The 24,403-nt window shown below is 47.4% G+C and overlaps 1 protein-coding gene across 2 annotated transcripts; it reads right to left on the reverse strand.

The window, feature by feature from the left end:
• Positions 1–751: 751 nt before the first annotated feature.
• Positions 752–23,915, reverse strand: LOC146035446 (ras-related protein Rab-7a-like). 2 transcript variants are annotated; one of them, XM_083158888.1, is made up of 7 exons: positions 23,600–23,915; positions 20,444–20,562; positions 18,684–18,767; positions 16,494–16,620; positions 12,494–12,712; positions 4,242–4,367; positions 752–1,159 (listed from the first exon to the last, which is right to left on the reverse strand). In XM_083158888.1, exons 3-7 carry the CDS (start codon positions 18,728–18,730, stop codon positions 1,073–1,075), a joined length of 606 nt encoding a protein of 201 aa, XP_083015014.1. In that variant the 5' UTR covers positions 18,731–18,767; positions 20,444–20,562; positions 23,600–23,915; the 3' UTR covers positions 752–1,072. The 2 variants fall into 2 exon arrangements, with proteins under 2 accessions (XP_083015014.1, XP_083015013.1); XM_083158887.1 differs by lacking the exon at positions 20,444–20,562 and having other exon boundaries at positions 23,600–23,913.
• Positions 23,916–24,403: the final 488 nt, after the last annotated feature.

The following is a 24,403-nucleotide window of genomic DNA, read 5'->3' on the forward strand; positions in this document are numbered from 1 at the left end:
TGTCGACATAGGCACAAAGGGCCTTATTCTAGTTCATTCTTTTTGACATAATCCTTCTTGGACAAAACCATGTGCACTGCAGGTGGGGCAGATGTTACTTGTGCAGAGAGAATTAGATTTGGGTGGGGCTTTACTTCAAAGTGAGATCTATATTGCAGTGTAAAAATAAAGCAGCCAGTATTTACCCTGCACAGAAACAAAATAACTCACCCAAATCTAATTCTAATTCTCTCTGCACATTTTACATCTGCCCCACTGCAGTGCACATGGTTTTGTCCATCTAAGAAGGATTTTGTCAGAAAGAGTGAACTAGAATAAGGCCCAAAGTGTACCACGTCCCCTTGCATGGCTCGCCAGGCTTCGGGCACAAAATTCTATTCTTCCTCCACACCCTAGTGGATGATAGGGCATGAAATACCGCGTTGGCTCCAAAAATGGTGACCTTAGGCATGTCAACCTATTTCATGTGTCATCCTTCAGTGGTCAACCCAATGCATGTTGGCCTTAACAGCTGTATACCCATCTCCAATCAGTGAGCTGATTGCTGTATTGGTGCTTCAGCGAGAGATGTAGGAATCAGTCGCACAGGACTGTGCCCAATGTCCTATGGCCCCCTGTTTATTTGTTTCTTTTAGTTGTACTAGAGAATAGTTACTAACACAATTATATCGAAATAATAGCAAAGACAGAAAGAATGTGTCAAGGCGTGGTGCGCCTAAAGAGAAAATAAAGCACAATAAAATGTACTGTATTGGATTGGTGCTTCCTACACAATATCTTATTTGCAGTTAATCTTCACACTGCAATATTTGACCATCAATAAGAGAAAGGGTTTTGAGTAAAGGAAAAAAAACATAATTTGTTCCGTTCCGTATAGTAGATCCTTTCGATAGCAAGCAAATGACAGATATTTGCAGAAAGCCCACACTTCAGGTGTAAGTTTCTCTTAATTGTGTTTATACTTGCAGGGTGCCAGCGTCTTACTGATCTAGTTTATAGCATGAAACATATGACAAATTGTTCGAGTCTGATCAACACATCCAGGTACAGGTGACGTGATGTATGTGCAAAGTTAACAGCCACATTTTTGCTTTTTCTGGCCTTCCTCGTTTAATAAGGACACAGACTCGCACGCAGAATTCTGTCCTAGTTCTCCATGCTGTAACACAAGGCAAACATTGGGTACAGTTAGCATAAACAGAGTTAGTGTACATCATTGTAGCATTCACACACACACTGCATCATACAGCGCTAGTTACCAGCACCTAGTATTGCACAGAATTATTTTTGGGGTTGAGCTTCAAATTGCTCACTCATAATTTAAGAGGCCTCCATTCTATAATCATTTCATATGCCCAAAAAATAATGGTGTTAAAAAAAAAAAAAAAGAAGGTACTTGTGTTTTTTTTTTTAAATCGCATGCGATCCGATCGCATGCGATTTTTAACAGAAATGTATCCAAATGCATTGAAATTAGTATGAAACATATTCAATGGCCCCCAAATGTCATTTTTCTGGCGGTACCACCCCCACTATCAACGCGAACCCGAAGCGTGGCGAGCGCAGCGAGCCCACGAGGGGCGGCGGTACGCGTCCTACGACCTTTTCATACCCCCACCATCCACGTCGGCGTGGAGTTCAGAATAGAAAGTGTGGCGAGCACAGCGAGCCCCGCGAGGGGACGCGGACACCTGTGAAGCCCGCGAGGGGACGCTTATACCTGTGAAGATATCAGTGTAGTCATAAGGACGCGTACCGCTGCGCTCGCCACGCTTCGGGTTCGCGTTGATAGTGGGGGTGGTACAGCCTCAAAAATGACATTTGGGGGCCATTGAACAGGTTTGATACTAATTTCAATGCATTTCTGTTAAAAATCGCATGCTATTTTTTTGCTATGCGATGGACATCGTGGGAGCCGTGATTGTACACAAGTACCAAAAAGAAAACCCCCCACAAAATATTCCATATACTTTTTTTGTATATATTAGTTAAAAGTAGCTTCACAATGTTTCACACAGCCACTGCAAGCTGTAAAAAAGCAGCCCGTGGCCTACCTTTACAGCTAGGCTGTGCGGGCAGGGGGCTACCATTGTTATGCGAGTGCTTTACAGCTAGGCTGTGCGGGCAGGGGGCTACCATTGTTATGCAAGTGCTTTACAGCTAGGCCGTGCAGGTGGGGGGCTACCATTGTTATGTGAGTGCTTTACAGCTGGGCTATGGAGGCGGGGCTACCATTGTTATGTGAGTGCTTTGCAACTAGGCTGTGCAGGCAGGGGGCTACCATTGTTATGGGAGTGCTTTGCAGCTGGGCTGGGCTGGGCTGTGCGGGCAGGGGGCTACCATTGTTATGCAAGTGCTTTACAGCTAGGCCGTGCAGGTGGGGGGCTACCATTGTTATGTGAGTGCTTTACAGCTGGGCTATGGAGGCGGGGCTACCATTGTTATGTGAGTGCTTTACAGCTAGGCCGTGCGGGCAGGGGGCTACCATTGTTATGCGAGTGCTTTACAGCTAGGCTGTGTGGGCAGGGGGCTAATATCGTTAAGAGAGTGCTTTGCAGCTGGGCTGTGCAGGCGGGGCTACCATTGTTATGTGAGTGCTTTGCAGCTGGGCTGTGCAGGCGGGGCTACCATTGTTATGTGAGTGCTTTGCAGCTGGGCTGTGCAGGCGGGGCTACCATTGTTATGTGAGTGCTTTGCAGCTGGGCTGTGCAGGCGGGGCTACCATTGTTATGTGAGTGCTTTGCAGCTGGGCTGTGCAGGCGGGGCTACCATTGTTATGTGAGTGCTTTGCAGCTGGGCTGTGCAGGCGGGGCTACCATTGTTATGCGAGTGCTTTGCAGCTGGGCTGTGCAGGCGGGGCTACCATTGTTATGCGAGTGCTTTGCAGCTGGGCTGTGCAGGCAGGGGGCTACCATTGTTATGGGAGTGCTTTGCAGCTGGGCTGGGCTGTGCAGGCACGGGGCTACCATTGTTATGCGAGTGCTTTACAGCTAGGCTGTGCGGGCAGGGGGCTACCATTGTTATGTGAGTGCTTTACAGCTAGGCCGTGCGGGCAGGGGGCTACCATTGTTATGCGAGTGCTTTACAGCTAGGCTGTGTGGGCAGGGGGCTAATATCGTTAAGAGAGTGCTTTGCAGCTGGGCTGTGCAGGCGGGGCTACCATTGTTATGTGAGTGCTTTGCAGCTGGGCTGTGCAGGCGGGGCTACCATTGTTATGTGAGTGCTTTGCAGCTGGGCTGTGCAGGCGGGGCTACCATTGTTATGTGAGTGCTTTGCAGCTGGGCTGTGCAGGCGGGGCTACCATTGTTATGTGAGTGCTTTGCAGCTGGGCTGTGCAGGCAGGGGGCTACCATTGTTATGCGAGTGCTTTACAGCTGGGCCATGCAGGCAGGGGGCTTTGCAGTTTTGCAATCGCAGGGATCCCATGCTGGATGGGATACAGTGACTAGGTCAGCCCTACTTAAGTCGACATGCATTAGGTTGATAGAGCTAATGCTGTGTACACACGGTCCGATTTCCTTTCCGATGTTGATGATATAGTCAACATCGGATCGGCATCGGATCAACATCGGATGCAGATCGCAAGGGTTTTAACCCTTGCGATCCCGATCTGATCCCGATGCGCGTTCACGTATCGGAAGCCAGAAAGTCTTGGCTGCCTTGTCTATATAGTGCAGATCTGCACTATGTAGTCAAGATAGGATGCAAATCGGATGTGCCTTAAGATCCTATCCACGATCCTATCTGATCAGATCGTGGATAGGATCTTAAGGCACATCTACCGTGTGTACACACCATTAGATCGACACCTGAAATAGGTTGACATGGCTGTAGTCGACAGGGTTGGAAGGTCAACATGAGTCGATAAGCATTATGTTGACATGAGGTTTTTTTTTATTTATTTTTTTTATTTTTGGAGCCGACACATACCAAATATCCACTACGGTGTTGTATGAGAACAAAATAGCCAAGTGCAGCATGACGAGTGCAGCAGTAAACTTTGATGGTGTCCATGTTGACTATGTCGGCATCCGGGGAAAACAAAAATCATGTCAACCTTCCCATTGTCAACCGAATGCTTGTGTCAACCTTCCTTCTAGTGACAGCAGTTGTAGTTTTGCAATTTTCCACAAAACCGCAACAGATGTTGAATAACCCACAATGTTTCCCCGCAGAATGTCCAGACCTGGTCTCCAGTGCAGCCCCTTTTAATATAATAGTGTGTATTTGTTGGTACATACATGTTTCAGGGCTAGTCTGACGGCTCCACGAAATGCTTCCTCCACATTCACTGCTTCCTTAGCACTGGTCTCATAGTATTCTGCATTGCACGTTTTACACCATGCAAGTACCTGACGAGAAAGCACCTGTAACAAAGCAAATTGGTGAATAGTTACTACAGCTATGGAAATACTCAGAGCAAGGACAGTAAACTATATTGCAGTTCTCGCTTTTGAGCTTAGGTCTCTATCATGTACTTTTTCTACAGCATGGCCCTCGTTAATCGATAACGACCCGTGGGAGCATGCATTGTCCATCGGCAGGAGCATGCACACTGGCCGATGTCACTCAAATGGGCCTAAAATAAGCAGTATCACTAATTTTATCACCCAGTGTGTATGGGGTTTAATCTGATCCACCAGCCAAAGACGGCATCTAGGGGGGTATTCTGATTCAATCAGTCCACCGTGCGTTCGCACAGGGAACCGAATGTTTGCGACTGCGCATAGGTTTATATAGCCGCTGTGTGAGTGCCCACAGTGCTCGCATACAGAAGTCTGGGTGTGGGGCAGCGGGCCAGGCAATTTGCATATATGAACACCCAGCGTTTCACGGGCAGTCAGATCTGCGAGTGCTATAGAAATCATTCGATGGTTGCCAACCATCGAATGATTTCTCCTCCGCACCCTAGGCTGCGAATGGATGATTATGCAAATCATCCATTAACATGCCTGCATGGGTTCAGGGGGGGGGGGGGCAGCCGTGCGGGCAGCTCTTGGTGGACTCGCAAGGCTGCGAAGTTTGCAGCCTTGCGAGTCAACCAGAATAAGGGCCCTAGAGTAGGCCCGGGTGTGGGACTAGTGCTTTTTTTTAATATGTGCATTTTGAGCATTTTAAGACTTAAAATAGGATCGATGAGATTCCATAGCAAAAAAATAATAAATTTTATACCACACGGGGCCTAATGGACCCTATGTGTAACTCTTTTTAGAGAGCGCTGTCTGGTCAAATTAATATTCAGACAATTATATAATTAAAAAGTATATTCCATTTTATTATTTAACTTTCCATTAAGGCAAATTTTCTTTAAAAAAAATAATAGGTTCAATGAACCCCAATAACAACTAAACAATGACACATACATACATTCAACACACAATAAAAATAGTAAATTGGGTACTTGTGTATTATCACGGCGCCCCCGATTTCCATCGCAGGGCATTGTACGATGAAAAATCGCATCGCATGCAATTTCACCCGATTTTTTATTAAATGCCCCCCCCCCCCCCCCCGACCCAATTTTTAATTGTATACCCACCCTCATGGGTCATAAGTATGTGAAATGCCCCCCATTGTTAACGCCACCCCACTAACGCCAACCCGAAGCGTGGCGAGCGCAGCATGCCCGCGAGGGGCGGCGGTACGCATCCTCCGACCTTTTCATACCCCCACTATCCACGTCGGCGTGGAGTTGATTTTATAAAGTGCGGCGAGCGCAGCGAGCCACCGAGCCCGAAGCGTGGCGAGCCCCGCGAGGGGACGCGTATACCTGTGAAGTAATGCGCGTGCGCTCGCCACACTTTATAAAATCAACTCCACGCCGACGTGGATAGTGGGGGTATGAAAAGGTCGGAGGACGCATACCGCCGCCCCTCGTGGGCTCGCTACGCTTCGGGTTGGCGTTGATAGTGGGGGTCCGTTAACAATGGGTGGGCATTTTACATATTTATTACCCATCAAGGTGGGTATACAATTAAAAATCGGGTCTGGGGGTGCCATTTAACATGGTACTCAATGGCAAATCGCGTCGCATCGCATGCCATTGTAATGGCATGCGATGTGACCCGATTTTTTAAATTGTATACTCAGCCCGGGAAAAGGCTGAAATCGGGTCCATCGCATACTTTAATTAGTGGTATGCGATGTGATGCGATGGGCGCCGTGATAATACACAACTACCGTAAATTGATATCAATTTAAAAAAAAAAAAAAAAAAATTAAAAACAGAATTCCTATATATCCACAACAGTAAGCCGCTTTCAAAGAATTAGTAACATAGTTATAGGTGTATTTTATTATTTTTTTTTATCTCAATTGATTTAAATGGACTATTTTTATTGTGTGTTATATGTGTCAGTTTATGAGAGCAGCAGTCTGGACAAATATTAGAAATGGTCCTACTGTACCAGCATTAGAAGGGACCAGCGCCTGATAATTATATTTGGAGTTTCCATAGCAGGAGCAGACAACATGCACCACTGCAGATGCTGTCAAGCTACACACCCCGAAGTGCCCTGCCAGTTTTACCTCTGTGATAAGGCATTCTGGGTTATGTAGTTCCACAGCAGCTGGTGTGCCCCCACATGAGCTACTCTGTTCTATAGCATCCAGTATATGAAATGTCCCATCCTACTATATGACATTGGGCCAGATTCTCTAAGCTTCAAAAGTGATAAAATGGAGAGGGATAAACAGCCAGCCAATCAGATCCTACCTGCCATGTCACAGACTGTTTGAAAAATGTCAGACAGGAGCTGATTGGCTGGCTGTTTATTATTCTCCATTTTTATCACTTTTGAAGCTTTGAGAATCTGGCCCATTATATCCATGGACAGGTCATATAAGGGCAGGAAGAAATGTATGATTTCTTATGTTTTCCATTGGAATCTGTGATTTTAGCATGGGAAGTCATGTGTAAACCACAGAGGACACCTTAGGAGTGGACATTTCATAGTTTCCTGAGGCTGGTTTCATGCAACAGCTACTTCTCTGCATGACTAGATCTCATGTGAGCACAGCAGAAAACAAATGATCATTGTAGCAGTGTATGTTATAGTGGACCAGTCATGAAACTGCACACAAAGAACACGGGGTCTCAGGGATCTACGGGGTATATATATATATATATATATATATATATATATATACACACACATATATATACACACACATACACACACATATATATACACACACATACACACACGTGTGGCTGTGCGGGCGGCACTCTCGGTCCTTGATATGGCGATGGCTATTAAAGAATTGAGCCAACTGCCAGGCGGTGATACAACGTTTCAATTTATTATCGTCTTCATGTCTTGATAAAGGGCTTTGCCCGAAACGTTGAAACACAAGCCTGTGTTGATTCTTTTATTTCATCATTGCTGCCGCCGCGCAGAATTTGTACAACCTTGAGAGTGCCATCTACAGCTACTTTGCTACATCTTTTCTTCTGAAAATTGTAAGGCACCTCAAGTATTTGCACCTACAAGGACGAGTGCCGAGAGCCCCTTGTCATATATATATATATATATATATATATATATATATATATATATATATATATATATATATATATATATATATATATATATATATATATATATATATATATATATATATATATATATATATTATTTTAATACTCCCCCCAGCCAATCCAAATCATTTTTTTATCATACTATGTGCCTGGACTTTCCGCACTGGCCGAACCCTCCCAGTTGACTCTGGTGGACCGGTTAAAAATTTCTACATATATGGTCCTGAGGGGAAAAGTTCTATTCTCCTAGCACAAATGTGTCTACTTGAAGGCTAGAGAAGACAGAGTGGGTATTCAATCTGTACTGCCATTTTACATTGGCGGAAATAGTGGCACTCGCCTAGTCAATGCTGCCGTTACCAACAGCATTGGAGGCCGTCAGATCCGACTTTCTGACAATCGACAGTTGGAACATTGAATTTCAACTGTCGAGTTATTGTCGGATCAGATTCCGACAGTCAGAATCCCAGATTTAATACCTCCCAGAATCTGGTGTAACTGGAAGAGGTTAAACGCAGGACTGACACAATATATCCTCATTCTAAAAGCTATAAAATTAGAGATTAGATTTCTTTTGAACTACAAGAATGTTGCTCGGTCACCTGCCTCTGCTGCAGAAAGTGTAATTAGAGAAGATCTGAAAGTAATCAAAAGGGTATATGCAATAAAGAAACTTAATATAATATAAATTAAACTTAATATAAAGACTAGCCTAGCCAACTCAGGAAGTTCTGCAAGGATTATTATTATTATTATAATTTTATTTATAAGGCGCCACAAATGTTTCGCAGCGCCGTACAAAGGAACAATACAGGGAGACAAAGCTTGGCATAACATTGAATAAATAACAAAAATACAGTACAAATAAAGAGCACCACAGTTCAATACACAATACAGCTTGGATATAAGTAGTGAGGAATCAATCAACATACAACTAGAGGCTAGATGCCAATGATGGAGAGGAGTATGCGGACAAAGATGGTCACTGAGTGTTGGAGTATAGGAGAGCTGTGAGTGAAATGTGAAGAGAAGAGGGCTTTGACAACAGGAGGGAAGAGGGCCCTACTCGGATGGAGCTTACAATCTAGTAAGGATGAACCAAATTCATTTCTGACGTAGTGAAAAATATTTAAGTTTAACAAAATAGAACATTGAATCCTGCCTGCAAATTCTCAGCTGTGACCAAAGATTGAATACCCCCCTTTGAGTGGCAAATGAATGTCAAAATAGGTGTAAAAATTGGCAAGAAAACATTTTTATTTATCGTAATGACCTGTAAAGTTTACCTTATTTAGGAAATATCTTTTTTTTTTTTTTACACAAGTTTGTATTTGAGTTTATATAACAAATGTGAGCTACGCTGGCATTTTTTAGCAGATATTTTGAACATCTCTCACAGAGATAAACTACCCTGATAGCAGCAAAGTAATGCAGACAGGGCTGTCTTACCAGCATTGTAGGCCCTGGGTAAAGAAAAGCACTGGGGCCCCTAGCAACCCATTGAAGGAAACCAATTTTTAATCACGGATAGCCCATGTAGTGGCGTAACTACTGTAAGGCAGTCCCAGCAGCCGCTTGGGGGAGCAAGCAGCAGTGGGGTCTGTGTGGGCGCCGGCACCCGCTCGACACACTGAGATGCTGTTGCCTGCTGCTGCCCACGGGCTGAACACCAGGGGCGAGTCATCTACAGCGCGAGTGCGGCCATGGCAGAGATAACAAATCCCACCACTGATTCAATTGACTGTACACAGAGCTGGCTATTGGCTACTGTGTACAGCAGGGCTAGGCAATTGCGGCCCTCCAGATGTTGATGAACTACACATCCCAGGATGCTTTGCATTAGTTTTGCTATGTGGCCATGCTTAAACTGATGCAAGGCATGCTGGGATGTGTAGTCCATCAACATCTGGAGGGCCGCAATTGCCCAGCCCTGGTGTACAGGATGGGCGGGCGGATGGGCGTGCTAGGGTGGCCTGGGATGCATCATTGTATCCTCGTCTCTCTTCCTCTATCCTGCTTCAGCTTCTCCGTTATGCGTGTGACGTCATTACGTCACACGCTGGGGAAACACGCTGGAGAGGAGCCTGGGTGGGGTGGGGGGCACCACAAACTTTTTAGCAGGGGGTAGCAAAATTTATAGTTACGCCACTGAGCCCATGCCATCCAACAATCAGCATGCGGATAGCCATTGACTGTCTTGCTGCTGGTTGGGAGGTAGGTAGAGAATGCTGTACTCTGATTGGTGGATAGTTCCATCCAGCCATCCACCAATCAGCATGCTAGGCAGGTAGAGAATGCTGCCTCGTGGCTGATTGAGTCAACACCACCTGCCCCTGCTGGGAGGCCCCTAGAATTATGGGACCCTGGACTGCTGCCAGTTTGCCTAAACGTTAAGGTGGCCCTAAAATACACCTATTGATCCCTTTCTTCACCCCTGGCTCAGGGGTGGTATGCCGTTCCGACCATCGGGATCCTGACAGTCATTATACCGATGTCGGAATCCCGACTGCTGGCAACAGGTTCTATTCTCCCTGGTGGGGGTCGTGGACCCCCACCAGGGAGAATAGCCCCTGTAAGACGGAATCCCGACTTTCGGGAGGTCATCCGGCACCTTCCTGGCTCCTACTATTTTACACAATCAACACTCTCTCAGGGCTCTGAGCTGCTTTCTGCAGAAGTTACAGATGCACCAAATGACAATCCTGAAGAAAAGCTAGATTTGTACACAACGTGTGTGCTAGTAAATGTTTGCAGACCGGTTAGGTCACGCTCTCTTATACATGTGCCACGTTGTAAATATGTCTATAGCAGACAAGCAAGCACAAGGCAGCATTACTGCAAACAGTGATGAATGGTGTGGACAGCCTCCAGCAGAGTGACAGCGAGGATACAGGAACAGCAACCACACCATGCAATTCAAAAAGACATTCACATTGTCTATCTGTTACTTAATGTACAATATTTGCTCGGCTATTTAGTGATGGGTCCCTAAGACCAGGTCTGCACCATACCAAATACTGTGGTTGTGCTAAAACCGGCTCTTGCTCATCACCAACCGTTGTATTGTATTGTATTGTATAGTATGTGCCTGGGAATAGAATATTACCCTGACTGATGGATTCACATCACAGTAATTTCCAGCACTGTGAATTTGGGCTTGTTCTGTCAGCTATTGACTGGAATACTATAGGGGTGATGCATGTTGACTCGGTAATCGCTGCTTACCGAGCGCGGAAACGCTGCCCGCTGAATCCCCCCTCCCCCAATCCCCTCGGTACCATGAGAGGGGATGTGTTCACTAACACATCCCCTCACATGTGGTCGACCATTGAATGATTACTCTTGTCTTTGGATATAAAAGTCTGAACTGACTTTTATTATTTCCTTCGGTGTGCACTGAAGAGGGATTGGGCGATCCCATGGTCCATCACCATTTCCTCCCCTCCCTCCCCGCAACAAATGTCCCAACGAGTGTGTAACTCGCCAAAGCTGCTTGGTGCCAGGGTCTGCATATGCGCAAATACATGCATGCGCGGTCCCCAACCATCGGAACTAGGCCCAGTCCGATCATTAGGCCCTCAGTCCTCAAGGCAACAAATCCAGGCTTTAAGGATATCCATGCTTGTCCATTGATGGTATAACAAACTGAGGTACAGTACTAATTTAGTCACCAGTGCTTAAATATGGATATTCTTAAAACATGGTCTGTTGGGGTGCCTTGAGGACTGGACTTTAAGAACCACTTATCTAGTACAGGGCTCCGCAAACAGCTCACGTTTTTGGTGTCACCTGGCAGGTGCAGAGGTGTAGTCATTACTCACTCTGAAGCTGCGTCTCTGACCCGTGTTTGACTCAGGATGACATGGGTCAGTGCTGGGGCATCAGCTATACTTACCCCTATAACCACTTCAGTGGTATGCTCGGAGATTTCTCGGGCTGAGCTGCGTTGGCTCGCCTGAGAAATTCTGTGCATGCCACTGATTGATAGGTGTGTGCCAGTGGTGCATCACCTCTCCGGGCACCCCCCCCACACACACACACACACAGTGGTAGCTCCCCTCCCGTCGCTCCCCCTTGCACCTCCACTCCAGCGACCGCATGTCGGAGCAACCCTCCGCTGCCCCCACCGCCATTAGTTGCAGTGAGCATACGGCAGGCTTGGGGGAGGACTCGGGAGTTTGGGTGCCAGAGTCCTCGACAAACATGGTTTTAAGCTTTCGATCCTGATGCAGACTTCCGTTCACATCAGGAAATTGAATAGCCAAATAGACAGTGCAGCCATGACTATATAGTACAAATCTGTGCTATACAGTCAAAATCAAATGCATACATTTGGCTCGATTCCATCCCGATCAAATAGGGCTTGAATAGCACCATGTGTACACAGCATGAGAGATTGTCAATTCCAAGTGCACCTGAGCCTGCCCATCAGCATCCTTCTAGACTTTATCCGGGTCTGCCTCTCAATTGCAGCCAACCAGGGTCAACTGTTTCACTGTTTTGCTTCAGCAATAACCCGGGTTCTCAGTTCAGAGTGACGTGGTAGGAGACATTTTAAAAGATCCCTTGGTGCGAGGAGACCTGGAAAAACATACAACCGTTTGGGGACCGAGCTTGAGGACTGATGGTCCTAGTTCTTTAAAGTTGAATTAGGACAGGTTACATGGCGGACACTGTACCTCTAATAGCCTCTGTGTAGGAGCTGTGACAGGATACACCAAGGGGTGCCGGGAATTGGAGCAATAACAGATATTACAATGTATAAATGATACCGTTCCCTTGCAATTTACAGGTGCTCTACTTCCCGGCAATGGCCGTAAATAATGATAGCTATACAACAGAACAATATCTCCTTTGTCCTTTGTTTAGTTACACTATTTATTTTGATTTGTAGCAAACCAACATGGCGCAACCTGCAGAAGTGATTGACGCAGTGCAAAGCCACATACTGACCTGGCGCTCCTCTAGGTCTGTCTTGTTGGCTATGACCACGAAAGGGAATTTATCTGGGGAGGGTGGATCAGCCTGTACCAAGAATTCTTTTTGCCAGGCATCGAGAGCTTGGAAAGAACTTGGGGATGTAACGTCAAACACCAAGATGCAGCAGTCTGTGCACCTGTACAGCGCAGCGCCCAGGGACTGGAAGCGCTCTGTGCCCGCCGTGTCCCAGATCTAGGAGAGAGTTGGTTATTACTTGTATCACAGAAGACCAACATCGATAAACACTAGAATGGCAATTAAGCTAATTCATCCAGTTTAAACCCATTTTCATAATGACTCCTAAATGTTCTTCTGCTGACCCAAGAAACACAGCAGCTCCACTTGAATGAACAAGGGTCCAGTGCTGGATGGGCCCACAGGGGAACCCCTAGTGGTCCTACTGCTAGAGGGTCCACCCCTTCCACTATGGGTCAGGTTCCTGACTGTACAGTTACGCTACCCATTATACATATAGTACATTATACTGCACAGGAGTAGAGTGCAATGCTTTTATTAATCAGTACATTATTATAATTATAGATATATAGCAACACCTTTTTTGGGGGGGGGCAGAAAAAGCATACAGGCCTATGCTTATGAACTTTTACTGCTGCGTAATCGAGAGTCTGTTGACTTGTCATTGCGGTATGGTATGTAAATATATATACTAGGGGATTCATTGCGCCCTACGGGCGCTCTTCACACCGGCGTAAGGGGCTGTGCCCCCTTAATTTGTGAACGTTTGTATTGTGAGAAATATGGTTAGAATTGTATGTAAGATGCCCTGTATTGCAACTTGAGTTATAGGTGAAATGTGTTAAATAGAGAGCATATCATTTGGAAGGGGGTGTGTATTGTTTTGTTTAATTAAAAAGCGGTTACAGAGTAAGATGTACATTGATAGTGTGGAGGGTACAGTGACATTTGTGGGTGTGGGGAGGGGGGCTGTGTGTGTGTGTGCAATAGTATAGTAGGGTGTTTTTGAGTCAGCGGCTCCCCACTGGCGGAGGTCACGACACAGGAAAACAGGAGGCTGGGTAGTGATAGGGGTGTGTGGGCATAAGTGGGACTAAAGAGGATGGTGGGGGACACTGTGCAGCTTCTGCCAGTGGGTGAGGGTCCAGCGTGGCAGCACAGGACGGTGGCCCTGAGTCAGTGTCTCTTCCTACTGGGTGGGAGTTAGGGTGCATGAGAGCAGAAGGCTGGGCTATGAGGCATGATAGGGGTATGTGGGCAACACAGCGTCAGCGACTCCCCAGTGGCGGTTCAGGAAAGCTGGTAGTGATAGTGGTGTGTGGGCATACGGGGGACTAAAGAGGAGGGTGGGGGACACTGTGCAGCTTCTGCCAGTGGGTGAGGGTCCAGCGTGGCAGCACAGGAGTACAGGACGGTGCCCCTGAGTCAGTGTCTCCTCCTACTGGGTGGGAGTTAGGGTGCATGAGAGCAGGAGGCTGGGTGGTAAAGCATGATAGGGGAATGTGGGAAACACAGGGTGAGCGGGTCCCCACTGGCGGAAGTTACGGGGCAGGAGAACAGGAGGCAGGGCAGTGATAGAGGTGTGTGGGCATGAGGGGTAGTAAAGGTTTTTGGCTGTTGCTGAGTAGGGATAGGCATTGGGGCAGACGCCATCGATGGTTGGCATTGATGGCGATTTTGCACCCTGCCATCGATAGTAGTAACATATTACTTGGATAACCATCGATTGTTGTAGCTATCGATGGTCATCCATTATATCTGACTGAATAGGCCGTGGGTCAATCAGAACTTGGTGGCGGGAATTCCGGGTGTGGGGGGGGGGGGGCGGAGCTATGCTCCGTGTCCCGGCACCTTAAAAAAAAAATTGAAACTTGATCGGTTCTTCTTTGCCATCGATGTAGGGAAACCATCTGGTCCTCCCACATCGATGGCAAAAGTATTCAACATCGGCCATAAACCATCGATTATTTGAAATCATTGATGGTCGATGGGCATCCCTAGAACTGGAGGAGGGTGGGGGACAGTATGCAGCTCCCGGCAGTGGGTGAGCGTCTCCTCCCACTGGGAGGGAGTGAGCGTGCATGAGAGCAGGAGGCTGTATAATAGTGGTATGTGGGCAAGACATTGATAAAAGTTGTGGCGCTGGTGCAGAGGACCGTGGAGTCCCTTCTGGCAGTGGGGGAACCTGCAGCGCGGCAGCCAGGGCCGGATTTCCCACCTAGGGGCGGTACCTGCTTGTGGCGGTATAGGATCCCCCATTGTCACGGGGGTACGTGAAATGCGGGGTCGCGGGGGTCCGCTGGGGTCCGCTGGGGGGTGGAATTGCCAGAAGGGGATCTGCAAATTGCGGGAGGGGGGGCGCGATGTGCGGGGATCCACGATTAGTGGGAGGGGGCGGGGCTTGAATCGCGGGAAGGGGGGTTGTCGAGGTCCGTGAATCGCGGGAGGGGCGCGGGGGGTGACGTGAATCAAGGGAGGGGGTGGCACGTGGGGGTCCGTGAATCGCGGGAGGGGGCATGAATCGCGGGATGCGGGGGTCTGCGAATCTCAGGAGGGGGGGGTGCCGTGAATTGCGTGAGGGGGGTCCGCGGGAGAGGGTCTGCAAATTGCGGGAGGGCGGTCGCGGGGGTCTTGCAAATCGCGGGAGCTGCGCACGGGGGGGGGGGGGGGGGGGGTGGCGCGGGGGTCCCGCAAATCGCGGGGGGCTACAATTGTGGGAGGGGGTCGCAAATCGCGGGAGGGGGGGGGGATATACACACATACATACACACACACATGCATACCTTCTGGGGTGGCGATACCCTATAGAAGCCTATGGGCTTCTTTTCGCCGCAACCCCGCCGCCCCCCCCTTTCCCCCTCCCTTGGGCTTACCTTCTTGCAGGTCCTCCAGGACCCCGGAAGGTAAGCCCTTCCTCCCCCTATCAACGCAGCCGGACGTCCTTCCGGCTGCAGCGGGGAGGAGGCGGCGCCGGGGACAGCCTGCTTAGCTGTCCCCGGCGTGTAGGCATCAGGAGCCGGCAGGGAGGAGACGGAGTCCCCCCTCAGACCACAGTACAGGTATCGCACCGCGATGCCAGCCGCATATGTTAGTACATATGCGGCAGCATCGCGGCGGACACCCGGCGAAGGGCGGCGATGTATATTAATACATCCCGCCCTACATGAGACACGAACTCTGTTGGTAGCTCTTGAGGACAAGAATTGCCCACCCCCTGCCTCAGGGTGTGTGAGCAAGTGGCCTGACCTGCCAGAGATTGAGGATTTCTGGTTCTTACATTGGGATTCATCTGAATTAAGGTCACCATGCATCACATATTGCATACGATGCAACCTGACACTTGCAGCATCCATAGCTGTGTTTATTAACATCACTGGAAGTCCTAGTGTGGATGCATACAATTTACCCATCTACATGAACCTCGCTACATAGCATACCTCCCAACTGTCACGATTACAGCGGGACAGTCCCGATTTCGGGTGCTGTCCCGCTGTCCCACCCGCAGCAGGCATTGTCCCGCTGCGGGGGGTGGCAGTTGGGAGACCCCCCAATCTAATAGAATAGACGCAGTGCGCATGCGCACAGCGTCTATTCTCGCATGAAAATGAGGTCGCGGCTAATTAGCATAAGTCGTACCCTCATTTGCATACGTCCCGCCCCCTTTTCGGGCGCTCGCGCGGCTGTCCCTATTTCATTTAATCAGAAGTTGGGAGGTATGCATAGTAAAGTTGCATATTACACATACTGGGCCTGATTCAGACCGGGTTGCTAGGCTGCGTATATTCGCAGCGTATATATGAGTGAACACCCCACTGAGTGAGAAACTTGCTTAAGGCGTTCGCTCTGGGGTTTTGCACACTCAAAAATCGTCCAGGGGAGCGAATTCAGCTCGCACCTGAATCTCCCCCATTTAAAAAAAATATATTTATTACCAGGAAATATACAAAAATGTCTTCCCCGTAATCAGGTAAATCTCTGGGCATGTTCTTAGGGTTACCTGCACGGTTACCGGCTTGTCATCCACTCGCAGTTCCTTTGTGAAGAAGTCCGCTCCTATGGTCGCTCTGTAGTAGTTGGTGAAGCGGCTGTTGACGTACTGGTTCATCAGTGCCGATTTCCCCACTCTGCAGCCGCAGGAAATACATGACACACACATGAATACCTTATATCAGCGCTTCCCCATCTTTACTTGAATCACAGCACCCTAGATTATCAGAATTTTTTTTCACAGCACCCCTAGGCCAAAAACATTCTTATTGGGAAATGTGTTTCTAGGTCTTCCTTGGGGTTGGTTATGTGGCGAGGCACAAGATTAGCTTCTGTTTGTCCACATACTTTATGCTGGGAAGCCACAAGCACTGGTAATGCCTATTACATTAGCCACAAATTATTAGAATTCTTCCTGGACCACCAATCCAAGGCACCCCTGCATGTGTCCCAAGGCACCCCTGCATGTGTCCCAAGGCACCCCTGCATGTGTCCCAAGGCACACAGTTTTGGGAACCACACTATATCATGTGAGATACATAAAAATAAGAACAGAGCATACGAGGATGTCTAATGTACATTACTCTTAAGGTAGCCATACACACGCAGATTTATCTGGTTGGAACAAAAACATGGTTATGTATGAGAGCAAATCTCAGTTGACCATTTGCTTGGAAATGCTGGAAAACTGACAAACTGTTCCAACCAGCCAGATCTGAAGATAAATCTTACTAGTGTATGGGCACCTTTACAGACCATGGGCCTGATTCAGCATGAGTTGTAGTTTTACCATTGCTAGCATGCGGCTGGTCGCCCCACACAGGGAAAGGCCGATGCTCATGCCAGGTCCGAGCCAGGTCCCTCCCCATCTAAAGTGGGCCCCTCTCAGCTCTGGGCCCCACAGCAGCTGTACCCCCTGCACCTATGGTAGTTACACCCCTGAGGGTAGATACTGTCAGCTTTTGCATATAGCCACAAATGCTGGGCTTTATTTTTACCAGGGTTGCCTACCCTCCCGGAATGGCCAGGAGTCTCCCGAAAATCGGGTCCCCCTCCCGGCCCCCGGGAAAGGTGGGCAACCCTCCCAGATTCAGGGGGACCCCCACTGCGCCCCCCAATCGCGGCGGTCTTCCCCCGACGTCGGCATTCCCCCGACGTCGGCATTCAAATAACGCAATATGATTCTGCAGGTCTCAGAGGAGGGGCGGAGCTAAAATGGCACAATTGCATAATTTCAACCCCGCCCCCTCTACAGAGATCCATGAATTTGGCTATTTTGCATCATAGGGGCAGGGCTTAATGATGCCACACTCAAGCCCCACCCCCAGAAATGCAGCTGAAAGTCTCCTCTCCGGGTTTCTCCCGGAGATGAGATTCTTAAAGTCGGCAACCCTCATTTTTACACTGCAATTTAGATTTCAGTTTGTAAATGCCCCTGTCCCATCTAACTCTCTCACATTACACGTTTTTGGAAGGTATTCAATGCGGCCAGCGAGAGGGTTTGTACCGCGTCAAACCCCCTTGTTCAACGTAAAGGAGAATTCCTTGCCGTGAGAGGATGGCGAGGATCCCTTTATTGGCGAGCCCTGCCGTTATAATGGCCACACTCACCATTTCTATCTCGCCAAAGGGAACCAGCAAGGTGGAAATGGCGAGTGAAGGGGAGGGAGTTGAATACATTGACGGCGAGCTATAGGCACTTCTCGCCAGTATAGATCGCCGTCAGGGTCATTGAATACCCCTCTATGTTGGAGTAACAGAACAGGGCAAACTACTAAGAGGTTTGGCTAGACAGTTAAAACAGTACAAAGGGGCCGATTCCGATTTGTCCGTCACCGAAGTTCAGGGTTTGTGCAGGCACTATTATGCGTATGTGCAAACCCCGGGAGCGAACGGCTTTGACAAGTTTCACACTCGCCGAGACATTCGCTCCAGGAAGGGAGGGCTGGCAGAAGGGGGAACACCCAGCGTTTTATGGGAGTCCCTATAAAAATGCTGGGCTTTCCCCTACGAATGCCTCCTTAGATGGTGAACATCGGACCCTTACAGACTATTCTAGATCATTTAAACAGTGAAAGTTGCCAGGTTGGAGATTGATGGATGGATTATGCACCGACTATGTGCTGGGTACAGTACTGACCACAGAACCACAGTCTGCGGTGTGAGCTTTATCTTTGAACATCGTATAAATGGACCTTACCCTGCATTCCCGATTAAAAGGACCTTGAGATGTTGCCTTGAAAACATCGCCTAGTGGCTGGTAGAGGAATCCAACGTGAAATACCTAAACGGGATAGAGGGTAGAACCATGAGTAGCGCAGTCGTGGTGTACAGCACTGTACATTGCCTTTGTTGGATGATTGTCACGACGGGCGTGGTATAGAAAATCTACAGTGCCCAGCTCAACACCGTATGGTTAACTTACATTACGTTGACAAGTACAAAAAGGTAGACAGGGTCAAGATGTCAACACACAAAGGGGGTGATTCAGGTTGGCTTGCAAAGCACATTTGGGGCCTGATTCTGGTTTGCTCAGTAAGCTCTGGACATCGATGATTTCTCCTGACTTCGCAAATAGAAGTCAGTAAAAACTGACTTATTTGCGTGCGGCAGGATGAAGACAGGGTGGGCGGCTGACGTCCTGCCCCCGGCAGCCATCGTCATGGGGATGCCCACAAAAGCTGGGGGTTCCCATGGACGAGTCCCATTCCCGCTGCAATGGTTACATACAGCTCGGCTACTATGCAATTGCCAAAGCCATTCGCAAAGGGGAGCTGCACGTGGGCAGTACCCAAAACATCGGAACAGGGCCGAACTCGCTATATAGCGAGTAAATCAGAATCACCCCCTTGGTTTGCTAATAGACAAAACCATGTGCACTGCAGGTGGGGCAGATGTAACATGTTCGGAGAGAGTTAGATTTGGGTGAGGTGTGTTCCGGATATCTAAATTGCAGTGTAAGAATAAAGCAGCCAGTATTCACTGCACAGAAACAATATCTCACCCAAATCTAACTCTGCACATGTTACATCTGCCCCACCTGCAGTGCACATGGTTTTGTCCATTAGCAAACCCGATGTGCTTTGCGAGGAAACCTGAATCACCCCCAAAGTGTCAAGGCATGTTTATTGTTTGCTTGGTACTATGTAACCACCATCAGTAGAGACGTACAGTATATCCCCACAGGCTACCCCCAGGCAATGGGCCTCGCCCCGGCACAGGTTACTTTCCCCTGTTCTAGTCTACTTGGATGGTAAATCAAGCAAATGTGTCCATTACTTTCATGTCAACCTTTTGAACCTGTCGACCTTAAGCGCAGTGAGCCTTTAGTACCTGCTGTCATGATGCCTGTAGATCCGCATACCCTGGCAATACCAATACACCGATCAGTTTTTTTTTTTTTGACTTTCATTCAAGATTTTGTAGAAACAAAGGGGCTTATTTACTAAGATGGGAGTTCTATTGAAAATGTGATGTTGCTATGGGCAACTACTCAGATTCTATCTACTATTTATTATTGTCTAGAAGGTGCTAAATAGATACTGTGGATTCTGATTGGTTGCTATGGGTAACATCCCATCTTCAATCCTAGTAAATAAACCCCAAAGGGAGGGTTACATACAGTGGCCTGGATGCTGTGGGCAATGCAATTTTAAAATCAGAGTTGTCCATAGAAACCTATGGGCTTCTATAACAGTTTTCTGCTGTGAGGGATCCAACTGAATCCCTCCCAGCATTCCCGGAGGCATTGCCTTAACTCGGCGCATGCGCACTTTGCGCAGATAGGAATCCAGGTACTATCATCGCAAAGGACGGCGCTGACCGCAAGAAATTCTTCCTGCATACGCGTTTGTAAAAAAATAATACACACATGAATATAGCAGAAAGCAAAATGTATAGGATACAGACCAGCAGTGAGATAGATATATAGCTCTATAAATAAGACCAACTACTCCTCACCTCTATGAGGTGAAGTACCACCACTGACCAGTAAAAGCTTGATGGAACAATTTATAGTGAAAGCAATTTTTGCAGGGACACTGATCTGTTTCAAACTTGCCAGATGTGGATAGAGGAAGCTGTGGAGACAGAATGGAGGTCATAGCAGATAGGGACTGGGGTGGGATGGAGTGGAGAATTTGTGGACTGAAAACTGTCACTGAGCAAAGTGAAAATAAAAGCGATCACAGCTCAAAGTAAAAGTACATTGCAGGAGCTGCCATTTTTATGGGATTTTAACTAGTACAAATATAGAAATGCAAAGCGATGAAATGACTGGAGAACCCGGATCAGGAACAATTTTGAAGTTGCTTTTTTTTTTAAATGTTTTTATTTAAAAGATTTCATTTATTTAAAGCTTTTGACTTTATTTATTAAGAGTCCTCTGACTGGAAATCACATAATGGCTGCATGCTATGCAATGTAGCTTTGTACAACACCTCTTTCTCCTCCTTGCATAAACACAGATAGGTGTCCACACCGTCGGAAGTGCCAGTGCAAACACAGCATGACACCCTTCAGGACTGAGGAACCGGACAGATATACGCAATGGGGCTGCAAATGCCAGTCTGACTATTTGGGAGGGATGTTATAGTTTATCATATTTCCACTTTTTTTTAAGTTTTGTTTTTCTTTTAAATTGGGGGCAACCTGCGACCCACAGAAAGAAAAGGCAGCTTGTGAAAAATCTGTCTGACAAATGCATTTAGACCACTTTCACTTCGCTATCAGAACTGTGATCCGCCCCGGTTCTAACGCTTTCATACTGAACCCGGGGCGACCTGGGTTTAACCCTTCTTATAACCCAGGTTATATTGCCGGGTAGGTTGACCCATGTTCTTCACTGTGGTATTTTCACATCGACCCAAGTGAACTCAGCAATAGCATCCGGTATAAATGCCATGTGAAAAGGGTATTAGTGGTGCACACATGCATGCCATATAACAATGCATTTCACTTCTGCATCTGCATTTCTGCAAAAACAAATTTATCTTAAAAGTAGGAATTAAACTAATGAATAAGTGCTATAGATATACACATACATATGACAGTACTGTGGACATTAAGGGGCTCGTTTATCATTGAATATTTGCAGCTAAATACCGGTTTTCTGGAGGAGCTGCAGAATGTACAGTATGTCTGAAACTGCGGAACTCTCCCAGAAGTGTCCGCTGCGCAATGTGGTATAGCTGAATGCGGATGTGCAGCTCACGCAGTCAGCTCCTAACTGGCATTTTCAAACATAGTCTGTAACATGTAAGAGAAGCTGACTGGGTGGTAAATTCTTAAAATAAATGTAAAATTTGCATATTTTGGTAAGTCAGAATTTGTACATTATTATTATTATTAATAATAATGTATGTACACATTCTCACCACGTTATCCCTTATTTTGGTTAAAACATTTTAGGCCTGTAGACTACATTATAACACCTGTGCATTAAACACAGCAATAACACAGGAACATCATTCATGGTCCCAGCATCACTACTGGCCCAGTAATATATTTCAGGTGATTCCAGGCTCACCAATGTCATACACACTACACAGGCACTGCGCTGCACTGGGCGGCCCTATTATAACTGGATGGTGTTGGTTTGTGTACAAATTACATACTGTATAATGGAATATTACTTATATTGTTGGTGTACAAGGTACCCAAATATAATAAGTATGGTCAGGTAGCAGCTGAAGTCACCTCTGGTAAAACCAGGGTTGCCTACCTGCAGGGCTGGCAACAAAAATCTTGGGGCCCCGTACACAGATATATCTGTAGCCCCCAATCTTGCACACTGATTTTTATCAAATTGCTTATTGTATGTATATATATATATATATATATATATATATATTTTTTTTTTATATTCACGGTACTTCTTTACTTTCACGGCGCCACTAGATAGGACAGATAGGACAGATAGGACAGATAGGATAGGATACGATTTGTATGCGATTTGACATAAGATATCGCATAAGATATAGGATAAGATTTACTATCCATTTCATTACCCCACTATCCACTAGGGCGTGGAGTGAGAATAGAATAGTGTGGCGAGCGCAGCGAGCCACCGAGCCCGAAGCGTGGCGAGCGCAGCGAGCCCCGCGAGGGGACACGGAATGCATTTTATGGAATTGCATGCAAATGGCATGCGATATTGGGGACTTGCTTTCAAACAACATCCGTGTCCGCTCGCCACGCTTCGGGCTCGGTGGCTCGCTGCGCTCGCCACACTATTCTATTCTCACTCCACGCCCTAGTGGATAGTGGGGTAATGAAATGGATAGTAAATCTTATCCTATATCTTATGCGATATCTTATGTCAAATCGCATACAAATCGTATCCTATCTAGTATCCTATCTGTCCTATCCTATATCTTATGCGATATCTTATGTCAAATCGCATACAAATCGTATCCTATCTAGTATCCTATCTGTCCTATCTAGAGTGGCGCCGTGAAAGTAAAGAAGTACCATATTCACTATCCCTTGTAATTGGGGAGAGCGCAGCATTTTGTGTTGGGCAATTTGTTGTGTTGCAAGATGTCATTCAACTCATAAGTGTGAGTAACTAGACAGGGGACCAGACCAAGGGGGGGGTAACTGGATTGGGTTCCAAGTAAGTACCCTACCAGGAATCCAGGTGTGCAGGCAGGCAGCTGGCACCTTTAAAACCAATGCTAGGGTTGCAGCCCCTGACCCCTCAGAGGCCTGGGGCCCCTCACAAGGCTGGGGCCCGGTACGAGTGTCCCCTTTGACCTCCCCCCCGTCGCCTGCCATGCCTACCTGACCCGCTCCATGAGGGAAAAAATGCTCTGTTCCTGGGCTTTCCTGGTAATGTATAATTGTCATCACTTGTGGTCACACCTTTCTTATCAATTACCTAGCTCCCCACAGGTGATGGCAATCATACATTACCAGGAAAGTCCAGGAACAGAACATTTACTCCCTCATGAAGAGGGTCAGGTAGGCAAGTATGGGTAAAAGGTTATAATCAGACGAAGTTTAGTAAATAGAAAAGAAATCCTTATCACTTCCGAGGTTACCTGTAATCTACTGAAAACACATACTGAGTAATCTCTGCATTACAGCATACAGCCACAGATTTTTAGTACATACCTCCTGTGCGAGGCTCCTGCAGCCTGTGTATTATTGGAAGGCTGTCATGCTGGCTGCTGTCCCTGGCTCTTCCTTAGTACATATGACGAGAGCTGCACCCAGCGCAGGTACACACATTCAGCGGCAGCAGAGTGGGAGGGGGAGGGACGTGTCCCTTTAAACACGAGGAGACTCTGTAATAACCCGCCAGTGTCCGGAAGCAACAGCAGGGACAGCGAAACCTGCTTGCCCAGATGCCACCGTGCAACCAGCCAGCCCCCGACACAGAGGCGGCAGGTCGGCACTGTCCTGACAGTGTGATGACACAGGTGCGGGATTGCATGTAATGTGTATATACTGCTCACAGGTACTGTAACTATGTATGCAGGCGTTACGTGGCATGTGTGTGACTGATCGCTGGCACTACTATGTACTAACACTGTATGGTCAACAAAAGGCAGGGTTGCCTACCTGACTCTCTCCATGAGGGTTAGGGTTAACCCTCTGTTCCTGGACTGCCCTGGTAATGTAGGATTGCCAGCACCTGTGGTGAAACACCTTGCTTATCAGTTACCTAGCTCCCCACAGGTGATGGCAATCATACATTACCAGGGAAGCCCAGGAACAGAGCATTTTCTCCCTCATGGAGAGAGTCAGTTAGGCAACCCTGACAAAAGGACAACCTGAATATGGTCGACACAGGTTTTTTTTTTTGGGGTGTAATTGTGTGTGTTTCGTCATGACCCCAATCAGTATAGACCAGTGGTTCTCAACCTAGGTCCTTACGTACACCCAACGGTGCACGTTTTCTAGGTCACCCGGTAG

The sequence above is a fragment of the Crinia signifera genome, chromosome 9 (genome assembly GCF_055691185.1).
Source record: "Crinia signifera chromosome 9, ASM5569118v1, whole genome shotgun sequence".
NCBI classification, from domain to species: Eukaryota; Metazoa; Chordata; class Amphibia; order Anura; family Myobatrachidae; genus Crinia; species Crinia signifera.

What these genes read in the sequence shown, in the direction of transcription:
- LOC146035446 (XM_083158888.1), bottom strand. Translation starts at nt 18,730, where the DNA reads ATGTTTTCAAGGCAACATCTCAAGGTCCTTTTAATCGGGAATGCAGG. An exon ending in CAGACCTAGAGGAGCGCCAG is followed by an intron (nt 4,368 to 12,493) that starts GTCAGTATGTGG and finishes GCTTTGTTACAG; the next exon opens with GTGCTTTCTCGTCAGGTACT. An exon ending in TCAGACTAGCCCTGAAACAT is followed by an intron (nt 1,160 to 4,241) that starts GTATGTACCAAC and finishes CTTGTGTTACAG; the next exon opens with CATGGAGAACTAGGACAGAA.